The sequence below is a fragment of the Podarcis filfolensis genome (assembly GCF_964270895.1).
Source record: "Podarcis filfolensis genome assembly, chromosome: 4".
Classification (NCBI taxonomy): Eukaryota; Metazoa; Chordata; class Lepidosauria; order Squamata; family Lacertidae; genus Podarcis; species Podarcis filfolensis.
This window is the reverse complement of record NC_139607.1, coordinates 32413049-32427339: the sequence shown is the minus strand read 5'-3', so window position 1 is coordinate 32427339 and position 14291 is coordinate 32413049. Positions and strand designations below refer to the sequence as shown.

General features: G+C 41.1%; 1 protein-coding gene across 1 annotated transcript in view; it reads left to right on the top strand.

The window, feature by feature from the left end:
• GABRB3 (gamma-aminobutyric acid type A receptor subunit beta3) overlaps nt 1–14291 on the top strand; it is a 201900-nt gene that overhangs the window by 80929 nt on the left and 106680 nt on the right. The window contains exon 2 of the mRNA XM_083610777.1: nt 13634–13681. Within this exon, the coding sequence (XP_083466903.1) occupies nt 13634–13681 (48 nt within the window). The remainder of the gene's footprint in view (nt 1–13633; nt 13682–14291) is intronic.

Here is a 14291-nt window from a genome sequence, read left to right as displayed (position 1 = left end):
GGGAAAAGATCAAATCCAAGTTAAACTTATAAATTTAAATCCATGTCTATCGCCTCCACAATGTATTATTTTTAGCAGAGTAAAACTTAAAGCAAAACAGTGTTTCTTACAGTGCCTTGACTGCAACAGTTTCAAAGTATCCAGTTCCAACTCAGAATGTTTCAAAACCTGAATTCAATGTATCCAAAGTTGCAAACTGGTGCTCATCCAGGCAGCTCCAGCACCAGAGATTCTTATTTATTTTGTAATCCACTGGTGCCACAGAAGAAGGATATCAGTGCACCCCGAATATGACCAGCAAAAGTCAATAGCTCAAAGTCTTTCACTCAGAAAACTGCTTTAACAGGGTGCCAGCATTTAGTTAACGCATAACTTTTTGTCTCCACTCCTCCTGCTCTTTGCTTAAAGTTCAGTATAGCGGGAGATGGGCTTCCTGCTTATCCTCACTCCGTTTTCAGCCAGATTTCAACTTTTTAAAAAAGTTTTAAAAGTTTCATAAAGTTCTCAAAAAGTTTCAGAAAGTTGACAAAAGTTTCAGAAAGTTTTCAATGTCCAAATTTACTCACGGGTTGTAGTTTCCAAAGTTCAGAAAAGTTGCAGGAAGAAAGGACAGCGCTGACCGGCAACAGCAATGCGGCTTCACTTCGCTGTTTGCGCAACGACCCACAGCGCCGCTACCCCCTCCGCGATCCGGAGCCCCTTACGGGGTCCCTTCAACGTTTTGGGGGCTGCTTCTGGCGCCCGCCGGGTCCCGAGACCACAGGCTTCTGCCACCTGTGGTTTTCCTGAATGGGTCTCCGCTTCGCCGTAGCGGACGACCCGTTTACAGCGGAGCTCCCTTCTCCTTACTCGGAGAAGGCAGCCATTACCGGTCGCGCCGCCTCCGGAAGTCCACCCTTTTCCTGCTTCTGTCCTGTTTCTTAACGTACAAAAAGGTCACAGGCTCACTGAAGAGAAAGAAAGGACATTTATATAAAACCTTAAGAGGAGGCCTGCTAGGTCAGACCAAAGGCATATCTGGTCCAGCATTCGGTTCCCATACTGGTCAACCTGATGTCTCTGGGATGCTCCAAGCAGGACATGAAGGCAATAGTGTTGTCATGCTTGTTGCCTCCAGCAAGTAATAATAATAATAATAATAATAATAATAATAATAATAATAAATAAATAAATAAATAAATAAAATAAAATAAAAATTAATTATACACCACCCTCCCCAGCCAAGACCGGGCTCAGGGTGGCAAACAACCGATATAAAAACAAACTGATGGAAATACAACTTAAAAACAAGATTAAAATACAACATTAAAACATTAAAATGCAGCCTCATTTCAATGGAAACTCAAATCAGAAACGTTTTTGGGTATGAAAACGTCAAGTCTTCACCAAGGCTAACTATCCAGACTGGTCTGGATAGTGCCATTCATAAGAAGACTGTTTCTAATAATGGAAGCGAAAGAGAGCCATTATGATCATCAGCCATTGAGAGACTTGCCCCCCATGAATTTGTCTCATTCCACTTTGAAGATGCCCGCTTCGTAGTGGCCCAAGCAGAAGAAGCTGAATATTTCTCCCCAATGTGGTGGTGAAAAATGGGCAGGGGGGGGCATTCACAGGTACAGAGCATTTATAGAGCATCATCAGTCAAACCTTTTACCTGTATTTAGTTTTATATATATATAAAATTCATAGCCTGATCGTCAACCCCAAAATTCCAAGGGGAGAAATACATAAAATTAAAACTAAAGTCAAACGATAATATCAAACCAGGCCAACATAAATTCCATACAAATGAAACGGCAACAGTGATTTTAAAAATCAAAACAAAACATTTTATAGCCATGTTTAGAGTGCTGGGATAGCGTTATGGGTGTGAGTCACTGTCCTTGGTGCTGAAATAGTACAGCAAGGCATGACAATGTCACCCTTCTGAATGCACCCTAGTCAACTGAATCCAGCAGCCCATTGTGCACACAGGAGTTCTGGAATTCACATGCATCTCATGCATGCAAGGCTTTCCCCATTCATTTCAATGGAGGGAAAGAGTTTCCTCTGAAGTTTGTAAGGAGATGTTTTCTATGTGCCCCAAGACAAAGCCAATAGCTGCATGATTCACTAAAGGTTCATATCAGGCTCTTTTGGTTTTGGGTTGGGATTCCATGTGTAGTTTGTTGGTTTGTTTGATTGCATTTACAGTGGTACCTCAGGTTAAGAACTTAATTCATTCTGGAGGTCTGTTCTTAAGCTGAAACTGTTCTTAACCTGAAGCACCACTTTAGCTAATGGGGCCTCCTGCTGCTGCTGCACGATTTCTGTTCTCATCCTGAAGCAAAGTTCTTAACCCGAGGTAATATTTCTGGGTTAGCGGAGTCTGTAACCTGAAGCGTCTGTAACCTGAAGCATATGTAACCCGAGGTACCATTGTATATGCAATCCTTTTCTCTAAGGAGCTCAAGGCAGCATACATTTAATCCCCTCTTCCCCATCTTATCTCCACAGTAAGCCTTTGAGGTAGGTTAGGCTGAGAGAGTGTCCCTAGATCACCCAGTGAACTTCATGGCTGAGTGGGAATTTGAACCCTGATCTCATAGGTCCCTGTGTGACACTCTAACTATCTCACCTGCCCTCTTCTGAGGTGGTTGCAAAGTCCATCTGGAGTGCCAGTCCATTTACTGTAAAGTGGATTAAAGCATTCTGCCATCGCCACACAACAAAGAAAGGAGGGGAGTAGCACTTGAAACAGACTTTTTGCAGATACTAAAGTGATGGAGAAATGTATTGGAAAGTGTGCAATGCATGAAAGACTTATGGGAAGAGTTGTAAACGCCCCATAAACAAATCGGGATGTATGCCTGATGGATGCCCGTTGTCATATAACCTGTAAACAAAGCAGAATGAATGCTCAGTGAAGACTGGATATAGTCTAAAGGTTTGTGAAAGTAAATCAGAATGAATGCTGAAAAAGCATCTTATATGGCGGAGCGTTGGAGTGACTCCATTAAATGGTGAAAGCACACAGGAGAGGGAGGCAAAACCTACCTAATTTGGGTTTTTTCCCCTACTACTTTTGCTGATCAATATACAGTGGTATCTCAAGTTAAGTACTTAATTCGTTCCGGAGGTCTGTTCTTAACCTGAAACTGTTCTTAACCTGAAGCACCACTTTAGCTAATGGGGCGTCCCGTTGCTGCCGCACCACCGGAGCACGATTTCTGTTCTCATCCTGAAGCAAAGTTCTTAACCCGAGGTACTACTTCTGGGTTAGCGAAGTCTGTAACCTGAAGCGTATGTAACCTGAAGCGTATGTAACCCGAGGTACCACTGTACTGATGTTACCAGCTGTGAAAACTCTCACATATTTAGGATGTCTCTTCCTGATTCTTGAGCTCCTTTGGGAGGGAATAAAATAATAATAAATAATATTTAGTAATAAATACGACTGCCCTTAAACCCCATTTGAAAATTTCCCAGAAGCCTCTGCTTAGAGGAAACAAAATGGAGGATGACATAAATCTTTGGTTCAATCAGGAAGAGCAGACAGCACAATTTGCATCCAGCTCCAAGCCCGTTAGACGCCTTGGGAATCCCTTGTGGTGTGGATAGGATACTTCCTGGGGCTGATTTTTGTTTACCTAAAGCACCAGACCCTCTGTTCATTCTTCAGCATCTTTCATCCATCCTTCTGAAGGAGCAAGGGTCTGTGCATCAGTGCAGTGATTGGAAGACAAAGTTTGCCGAGGAAACAGGAAATAGCATCCAGGAAAGATTTTATTTATGAGCCCGCTTCTCGGCAGTAGCCCAGCTGAACACATCACAACTACGAATGAGTTCACCTCACGCCATGGGCTACAAAGCACCACAAGCTCATTTCACAGCTAGAGAAAGTGAGTCATAGTCTGAAGCTTCGATGAGAAGGTTGAAGGAAGTGAACCAAACTTTCCTAAGCGCTGAGCTGATGATACGTTAGCCAACAGACAATGTCTCTTTGGGGGCTTATACATGATAGGATGAAATAAAAGAAGTAGGTTAAGCCATAGCTGAGGTCAGCAGTACCACAAAAAGGCCTTGTGTGTGCCAGTCTTCTTAGCAGAATATGGAAATTGCACCAGGTTTCTGGGAGTGGGTAATGTGGGTGTCATTGCTAATCACTATTGCATGTTTTGCAAATTTCCAAGTTTAAAGGCAGTTTCAATGACTTTTCTTGCTCTCCCTACAGCAACAGCTTTTTTTTTACTTCTGCCTTCTGTTGAAAAATGCAATATGGTTTGCTTTCTCGAAGTCATCTAAATGTTAATGATGTTACTGTTCCACAGCCACCTCTTCAACCATACTTCCCCAGCCTGGTAACCTCAAGATGAGGGAAAGTCCTCTGAGCCTCTTGTGGCAGGCAGTTTCACAAGCTGGGAGCTGCAACTGAGAAGGCCCTGTCTACATTAAAAAAAAATTCTTATTTATAGACTGCATAAATACTTTAAAAATTCCTTTCATGGGTCAGGGAAAGTCCAGGCAAAAAGATAAGTCTTTATAAAACTTCTGAAGCAACTGATGGTTAACGCTTCACATTTTGGAGAGGAGAGGGGCCACAGAACAGGAATGACAGCAGAAAATGCCTGTTCAGTTTCCTTGCTTTGTTACTATACATTTGCAGGCTGGACTAGGAGATAGCTGCTTGTGCAGCAGGGGGGGAATGTGAGGACAAACCTTACTGTAGGTAAGGTAAAGGTAAAGGACCCCTGGATGGTTAAGTCCAGTCAAAGGTGACTATGGGGTTGCGGCGCTCATCTCGCTTTCAGAGTGAAGGAGCCAGTGTTTGTCCACAGACAGCTTTCTGGGTCATGTGGCCAGCATGACTAAACTGCTTCTGGCACAACAGGACACCATTTTGGTAACCAGAGCGCACAGAAACACCATTTACCTTCCCACCACAGTGGTACCTATTTATCTACTTGCACTTGCGTATTTTCAAACTGCTAGGATGGCAGGAGCTGGGACAGAGCAACGGGAGCTCACCCCGTCGTGGGGATTTGAACCACCAACCTTCTGATCGGCAAGCCCAAGTGGCTCAGTGGTTTAGACCACAGCGCCACCCGCACTGTATACAGTGCCAAATGAACAACATGGCGGTTTAGTGATTTGGTTGTATTCATGGCAAGGACAGTGCCCATGGAAACTATGCAGAACCAGGGATTTGACCTATGCGCTAAAACAGGAAGAAACTATAGTTTGCCAAATTAGATATGCAGTGTGATTTTATGACAGACCACTATCTATTTCTGCTGTCAGTCAAAGGATCTCTCTAAGACTAAATGGAAGTGGGTTTCCTCATCAATTTATATTCATGACCCACCAGCATTTCTTTGTGCATCTGTCATTCAAAATCAAGATTCCCCCCCGCCCCCAGTGTTAGAAGTGCTATATAAATGTTTCATGTTAATAAATGGATTATACACACAGGGCTTCTTGGAAGCTGAGGAAGAGAAGCAGAGCATGTAGTTGGAAGTTATATTTATTATTTACAAGATTGATTAGACAGCTTTCCCGAAAGATCAAAGCAATATATGACAATTCAATAAAACAATCAGATTAGAAACAACCTTTAAAAATTAAAACATGAAAGGTTATGTGCAGCAAATGTCAAAAACATAAGCTTTCAAAGGAAGGACTTGAAAGACTCGAGTATCGTTCGCAGCAAAACAGACACACTGTCAAGTCTTGTTTATTCCTTGCATGCAGGATTAATTATACTGGACGGATAGCAAGTCATTTATGAAAGACGGCCTCTTATCCCAAAATGGTGTATTAGATTTCTATTTTTTTCCCCTCTACAAAACTGTTTGTACATAAAGAGATACTTACACTGGAAGACATACTGCAACATTCAGTTCAGCAATTAGATGTGGAACTCACTCCCATGAGAGGTTGTGGACTCTCCTTCCTCGGAGGTTTTAAAGCAGAGGTTGGGTGGCCGTCTGTCATGGACTTTAGTTGAGATTCCTGCATTGCAGAGGGTTGGACTAGATGACCCTTGGGGTCCCTACCAACTATCCTATTCTTTTATTCTAGGTGAGGAAATGACATGTTCAAAGTAAGGGAAGGTTTTTAATGTTATATTATGTTTTTATATATGTTGGAAGCTGCCCAGAGTGGTTGGGAAAACCCAGTCAGATGGATGTGGTACAAATAATAAATTATGGTGATGATAAAATCTCCCACATTAGCATGACTAGAAGAGGCTCTGTCATAACAGAGCTCTACTGTGTGGTTATTCTGAAGGGCCATAGCTCATTGGTAGAACTCATAATTTGCATGCAGAAGGTCCCTCTATGCAGGACTGATAGAAAATCCAAACAGTGTAAGCAATACTAAGCCAGATAGCACAATGGTTTCACTTGACATAAGGCAAGTTCTTGAGAATGTGTAGATCAGATCTAAGATACCACAAGCATGAGATTGCCCAGAAGCAGTTGATGAGCATTGCTCACAGCTTGCTAGACTTGGAGGTCTTGGAAACCAGCAGGAAAGTCCATTTTATGACCAACACTGTGCAATGTTGGTTGCTGTTTCCATGACATGTAAATAATCAGGCGATAGATTTCCACAAAGACACTCTAAGGACTCGGCTACATTAGTAAAAATAAAATGTTATAAATATGTTATAACACTGTGACGCCAGATGGTGCTGTAGAGCTGAAATTGGAACTCAATGAAATTTTCCATTGTGAGCTTTAAAATGGTTTTTTCCCAGAGCATTTTTTTTAGCTGTGTAGATGCAGCCTAAATCCTCAGTCGGTGTTCTCTTCTCCTAAGCAAACAGACCCCACAAAGGCCGATAGAAATCCATTCTACTTGAGAAAGGAGGCAAGTGATATTGGGCTGGATTACAACTCTGTTAGTTGGAATTAGTTCCTATTGAAATCAGCCAGAAGAACATCTGATCCAACAACTAACTTACACTGGATCCAGCCCATCAGGGGTGCCAACTTGAATAAAATATTGGGGGGGGGCAGGTAAGGACCAACTCACATAATTAATCACATAACACAACACACACTATTTGAATGGCAATGCCCGTCAACTTGGGGGAGCCCTCGAATATTTTTTTGGGGGGTGAAGACACCTTGGCCCCTAGGAGTTGGCTCTTATGCAGACCATTGTTTCCTTACGTATATCTTTATAATGACTCAGACCAAAAAAAGGGCATCATCCATCTACCTGAACACGTTTTTCAGCATTTTTAAAAAAGATAAAAGTGGAACATCTCCACTTTGCCCATGGAATTAAATATATTCCATTATATTCAGGCCCATTTAAATGCTCTTTGCTCAATTATATATGCATGTGTATTTATATATATGTAAAATATAAATGGTGTTAGTTCTTCTGCATCACTTATCCAACGAAGTGTTTTCTCACTTGTCCACACATTGCCAAAGGTTCACTCTGCAATTTCTCTGTACTCCAACACTTGATGTTAAGTAGAGGGGAGGAGGAGATAAATAATGCTGTTATTGACACAGTGCTGAGCTAGAGGATCTTTAGATCTGAACTTTTCTGATGTTTAAATAAGTGTTACAGACACAGAAGCACACCCCCTGCGGCTAAGATCTGAAGCTTTTAAGAGTTCCCAGAGGAAACAAATTCTAAATAGCTGAACTGCACTTAACTATGAAAAAGAGCATGTCGCTATGGTCATGTAAATGATGCTCTTTGAGTGCAGTGCAGAGCTAATGTGGATACAAACTAATTGTAAGAGGGGACCAATCCACATGCCAAGTTCCCTTGCTTCATTGGACACATGAATACTAAACCCAAGCTATGGTGAAACATGTTGAGAAAAGGCACATCTAACTACACGTCTGTTATTCCTTGTACAACCCAGTAATGACCTTTAAAGGCAGTTGATGCCACAGGTGCATGATGTCCACGGCTGCTGCAGGGAGGACCGACAGAATGGACACAGGATGCTGGTATTGGGTTGAATTAGACCACAACTTTATCGATTACAGGATAGAGTAGGTTTGGCTAAGACATCGGGCATGTATCCTGCATCAAGCTGCCTAATAGCAGGCATAGGCAAACTCCGGCCCTCCAGATGTTTGGGACTACAATTCCCATCATCCCTGACCACTGGTCCTGTTAGGTAAGGATGGTAGGAATTGTAGTCCCAAACATCTGGAGAACCGGAGTTTGCCTGTGCCTGCTAATAGGAACCAAGTGAGGTAGACCCTGTACTGGGGAGTCATCCCTGACATGGATTGGGTTGCCACTACACCAGACAGGTTGCCACTGGGAGAGGTGTATTGGCCCATCAGTCCCCATGGGGACTCCCAGACAGTGTTGCCCCTCCTGGCCCCTCTAACAGGGTACCCCCGTGACTAAGGATCCAGCCCAATGCCTGCCAAAGTTGTGGCAGTTGCTACGAGGTAGGTGAAAACCTGCAAGACGGCCAATTTGCTTTCTCCCTGGCCACACACCCCTCGCCCCCCCCCCGTATCGCAGGAAGATGGAATGTCTCCTAACATTGTGATGCAATTCTCTGATCAAAGACATGGACAGAAATATCTGCATTAAGCATGCATATATATTTGTGGAAATAACATACAAAAATATTATGGAGAATTGTGGCTGAATTGTTTGTTAGGAGAAACTGTGTACAAAAGAATGTGTACATTAGGAGAAATGTACAGTGAAATGCTGACAAATTTTTCACAAGGACTGTTTTGGTTTTTCTAAACTACAAACTGGAAATGTGCTGAACTGAATATTGTGTTTCATTTATCCCTTGTTGGGAGTCAACTGGCTGTTGAGTTAGCAGATGAACTGAATTTAAAAGTGAAGTGTTTACTAGTTATAATCACATACAAGTTGGAATGGATGCATATAAATCTGTAATATGTGTGTGTGTGTGTGTGTGTGTGTGTGTATAAAAACCCACAGCTGCATAAACCAAAAGCAAAAGGCCAACCTTTAGAGGCAGAAAAGAAAGACACGACTATTTGCCTTTTTTTTTGCTGCAGAACAGGCTTTAAATAATATACCAAGCTGTTGGTAACTGCTGTGGAAGTTAACAAGCCCTATTCCGCCTCCAAATACATTGGAGGGCTTTTCTAAATTCATGCAAATGTGAGTGTATATGCTTGAGAGAATATGCACAAATAAATCCACATGCTTAAGTTGAATATGGTGGATGAACTTCTATCCTATCTGGTTGAACCCTGAGGAACCAGATGGCTGGTCGGAATCTTCCAACAGGGCCAGCTGCTTTTAGATGCAGCTGGGCTTCAGCTAATGCCCTGCTGTCCCTGGACGAGGTTTTCCAGGGAGAGTAAAATAATGGTCTCTCAGGAGGGCATCAGCTGAAAAAAGAACAGTTGGCATGAGAGAGGAGGATGAGAGTAGAAGCAGCAGAGGGAGCGACTCATTCACATTATGCCAGTCAGCCAGAACTATCCTTACAAGGCATTTTCAATGTCAACGCAGCAGTGGGAAGTGTCACAAATTGAGAATAGACTTCAGACAGGATGGGGAATAAAGAACTAGCTTTATTTTCATGGCTGTGACTGTGAGCAATGCTAGATCACCCCAGAAAGGAATTATATTGAAAAATAGAATGAACAGGAGCCTCCATAGGCATATTTTTGGCTGTTTCTGCATCGCACATTGACCAGATATATTAAAAAGTGACATTATGGTCTATATTTCTGTGGTGGTTGCAGTTGCACACCCTGCGAAGGCTGAAATAACCAACCAATCTTAAAAGGACTTTTTGTAAAGAATTTATCTGTCTTCTATTTCCGAAGGACAGGAATCAGCAGGTTGAAGAGGGTCTTGCCTATCCAGCAGCCGGGATGGAATAGAATCGTCTAACTGAATCGTATAATTGTAGAGTTGGAAGGGACCCCTGAGGGACATCTAGCCCAACCCCCTGCAATGCATAGCTATCATCACATTAGAACTAGCTGGCAGCAAAACAGCACACACATACACACAAACTAGAATCTCTGTTTCTCGTGACATAAATTATCAATTGTCCAATTGGAAATGTCCAGTTGTTCTGATACAAACCTTCACAGCTTCTTCCCTGAAGCAAGAGGTGTTGAGCGCCTTTATTCAATAGGAACTGGTAACCTTTTTAAAATTAAAATAAAAATTGTAATGTTTCTCCCAAATATGTCATACTGATGGTTTTGTGATAGAATGTCAGATTATGTTTACCGTTGTATTTATGGGGCTAGAGAATGTGGGTGGGAGAGCCTCTTTAGAAGTGCAATAAAGGACCCATGAACATTATTATATTATAATCTCATATAAGTTAAGCATCAAAATTACTTAAAAGCATACTGAATGCTTTTTGTGTACCTAATAGGGTTTTGTTTTTGTTTTAAAAAATGTTTAGTCAGAACCATAAGCTCCTCATACATAAACATTTCAGGAAACCTGATACACACATATATCCTTTATGCCTTAGAGAAAGAGAACTGTAAATTTGTATTAAATTTAAAACCTCTTCAATGTGATTTCAGCAACTTCCAGCGATAATTTAATCAGCGCCAGAGTGTTTTTAATATCCCGAAAGTCTTAAATGTAACTTGAATATTTTGCTTTGGGTATTGCAAGAGCTGATTCTCTGTAATGGGTCTTTGGGCTTCAAGGCTAATCTGCTTCTATCTGTTTGTAGAAGAAAGGAAACATTTGCCTGAAATGCTGTAATCATATAGCTGGCATTGAACCTGTAGACACGAACAGCATTTAGTACATACTTGACTCTCAGTCCAAAGAATTACCAATCTCTTCCATTTTGAAAGCAAAATGAGACGCATTTAAGCTTCCACTGGATTTCAGCCATACTCTACAGACTTTAGGATACTGTACAGCAATATCGAGCCATTGAAAGTGCCAAGATGGTTTCAGCTTAATTTATTGACTGTGTTCATTTCATGGATTGGAATATTAGGGCCACATTTATTTATCTATTTATTTCATAAAACGTATACAGCACTTGATTGAAAAGAAACCTCAAAGCAGTTTATAAAAAAGAAAAGAAATTTAAAATTTAAAAATCAAGAAAAAAGTACAACAGTACTTTAAATAGTTGAAATACTAAAACAGATTAAAATGACCTCAACTTGCTAAGCACCTGGGTAAAAGGTAAAGGTAACTAACAATTTTAGGTCTTACAAATGCAGATTAATTGGGGTGAATGCTATACTGGGCTTGGTTAAGGAAAAGACAAGGGCAGACAGCTTTCCTGTGTTCTGATGAAATACCTCTTAGAAATGTCTAAGGAAATAAATGACAAATGGGTTAATCTACAATTTTATTTGTTAATTTGGGAAATAAATGTTTAAGTTGTTCTGCGGCACAAGGCTGCTAGGGCAGAGCACACTTAAAAACTGTTAATTTACAGGCCATAACCCAATGAGAAAATCAGAAGACAGCAGGCTGGCATGCTGGAATGTATGGGCAAGTAAAGCATTGCTCAGTTGGCACCAATATGACATCAGGGTTGGAGCCAAGTGAGCTTCTCTGGGTAGGGCATTCCAGATATAAGTTACCACAAGTGAGAAATCCCTGCCAACTGACTTCTTGTGCCAGGAGAACTCAGTAAAACCTCTGCTGATGACCATGAGGTTTGGGCAGGAATGTGTCATAGGAGACAGCGCTTCTGTGTCCCAGACATGAGCAGTGGCGGCCAACCCCCAAAATGACATCGCTCTGTGTGCTTGTAAAGCTGACTGCAGAGCAGAGTTGGAAGGGGAATGGGAAAGAGTGACTGCAGAAAAAAAAAAAATAACCCATTTAGTGTTGGCCCCCTCCTCTACAAGGATACCATGAAAATTGATTGGCAGATAAAGAGGTACCTTGGAAAGCTACCCCTCCAGAGTGATTATCAATGCCCTTTTTAACAAGACCGAATTGCGGATATTTGTCTCTTCATAATGGAGAGATACTACACTAACATGAGGCCACTGATATCCTTTAATTCAGCTCTGAATTAAAGCTGACTTTTCTGCAGCTGAAAAAGCTGCACGGTAATTAATGGTTTGCCTGAAGATCAGCCCTGATATAGCCAAAAAAATAATAATCACATCTTGTATTTTCTGGAAGGCAACCTGAAAGCATGTTTTGATACCGGTCCCAGCCTCCTGGGTGCTCAGTACAGGTTAAACACAGCAGAGTTCCCTGTATCACATTAGTAGTGTTTAATTTTATTCTCTAAAGTTGAATCTGTATCCTGAGTCATAAGCACAAATATAACCCATTAGCTTTCTCAGCAACACTGATGGCAGCAACAGCAAAACCATATGTTCTCCATTTGATTTACCATCAGCAGCAACTGCCTGGCTGCCCACAGTTATTCTCTGCTTAATAATATTGGCTCATAATAAGTGAATATCTGCTATTAACTAGCATGTGAAGAATTTTTAATAGGAATCATGATGCCTCTGGTTTTGCGCTTCTATAAATCTCTTCCTCCACTGCTGCACTGTTGGAAAACTAAAAGAATTTCCCCCAGTGTGTCAAAACAGAATAGCTTTGACTTCAAGTGATGTCAATTACTGAGCAAGCTTGAGGGTGGGGGGAATGAAACAGAGCATCTAACTGCATACACACACTCTTTGATTTTTGTGCAGTGATCAGTGATAGACTTTGCTAAGCTGCTTCTCTGGATTATTATTTTTTTGATGCTGCTACATCAATAAAAACTTCAGCTGTAATTTATCCACTTCATCTGTGTTGCACTGTGGTCAAAATGAATGTGTCATCTATGCCTTAGATTTTACCATCAGTTACTTTATGCTTGTCTTACCGCTATTACAGGCCAGTCTTCTGACTACTTTCCCATCTTTTTGCGTACTCTTCTCCAGTGTGGTGTAGTGGTTAAGAGCGGTAGTCTCGTAATCTGGGGAACCGGGTTCGCGTCTCCGCTCCTCCACGTGCAGCTGCTGGGTGACCTTGGGCCAGTCACACTTGTTTGAAGTCTCTCAGCCCCACTCACCTCACAGAGTGTTTGTTGTGGGGGAGGAAGGGAAAGGAGAATGTTAGCCGTTTTGAGACTCCTGAAGGGGAGTGAAAGGCGGGATATCAAATCCAAACTCTTCTTCTAGTTCATCTTGTCTCAATACAAGCCTGCATTACCTAAATGTATTGACTGTCCTGGCAAGCAGGGAACTGTGTACTTCAGCAGCATGCCTATGTACCCACAGGCAAGCTAGGCCATATTTTAACTATATATGCCTGCGCTTTCTCGTGTACTCCCCTCTCCCCTCTTTTGGCAAAGCTGTGAGATAAAAGGCATTTGCTTCCCGTTTCAACTAACCAAGGTTTGTTGTTGCATCCAAACCTAGACAAACTGTGGTTAGTGTTAAAAATGGTTTCTTGAACAAAGCCAACTTTGAATCATGGTCAGTGAAATACTACTGAATAAACTGACTTGTTCGCGAATGTTTCTGTTTTGTGGTTCTAGAAAAGGCTTTGGCGAATGAAAGGCAGAAACCTTTGCTCAGTGAGTGACTCCAGGTCTTGAAATGAGATCTGTGTGGGATGTTAGTAGGAAAATGGGGCAAAGAAAAGGCAACAGGAAAAAAATGGAAACATAGACTTAATGTATCATTTCTTTCTTATTTTTTAGGAATGCTGTGGAAGAAAACAAAAAACTCTATGCAATTTATGACACAAGGTAAGTCATAAAACTGTGCAAAAACAAAAAAGTGCAAAAAACAAAACTGAGATATAAAAGTTTGAGATTCTTTAGTCACTTAAGAAAAATCAATTCAATCATTTAATAATGCCAGTGGTTCCAACTATTTTCAAATTTTTGGGCTCCGATTTGGAAGGCATTTAATGCTTCTCTTTTTTCAAAATATAATAAACAGATATTCTGAGGTCTAGAAGAACTGTGTGCATCTTTTCATCAAATATATATAGATATAAAACTAAATATTGCCTTGGAAATCTGCATGTCTGACTAAATAAAGCATGGAAGAAGGAGCTGATTTACCCTACCAAGGAACTTAAAGTATTTTATTCTGAGCTACTCTCCCCCACCCCACACACAGGTGAAATTATGGGTGGAAAAGTTGATGAAGGAAAAAATTTTGAGCAGAAAACTCAGAGAATAGGATTAAATAAATCCTGTCCACTTTGATTTTATTTGATTTACTGTATTTCTCAGTTACTTTTCATTCAAATGAATCTCAAAGTGGCTTACAAACAATGAATAACAATAACAGAATGAACATAATAGAACAAATACAGATAAATCATATGAAATAACTAACAAATCATCA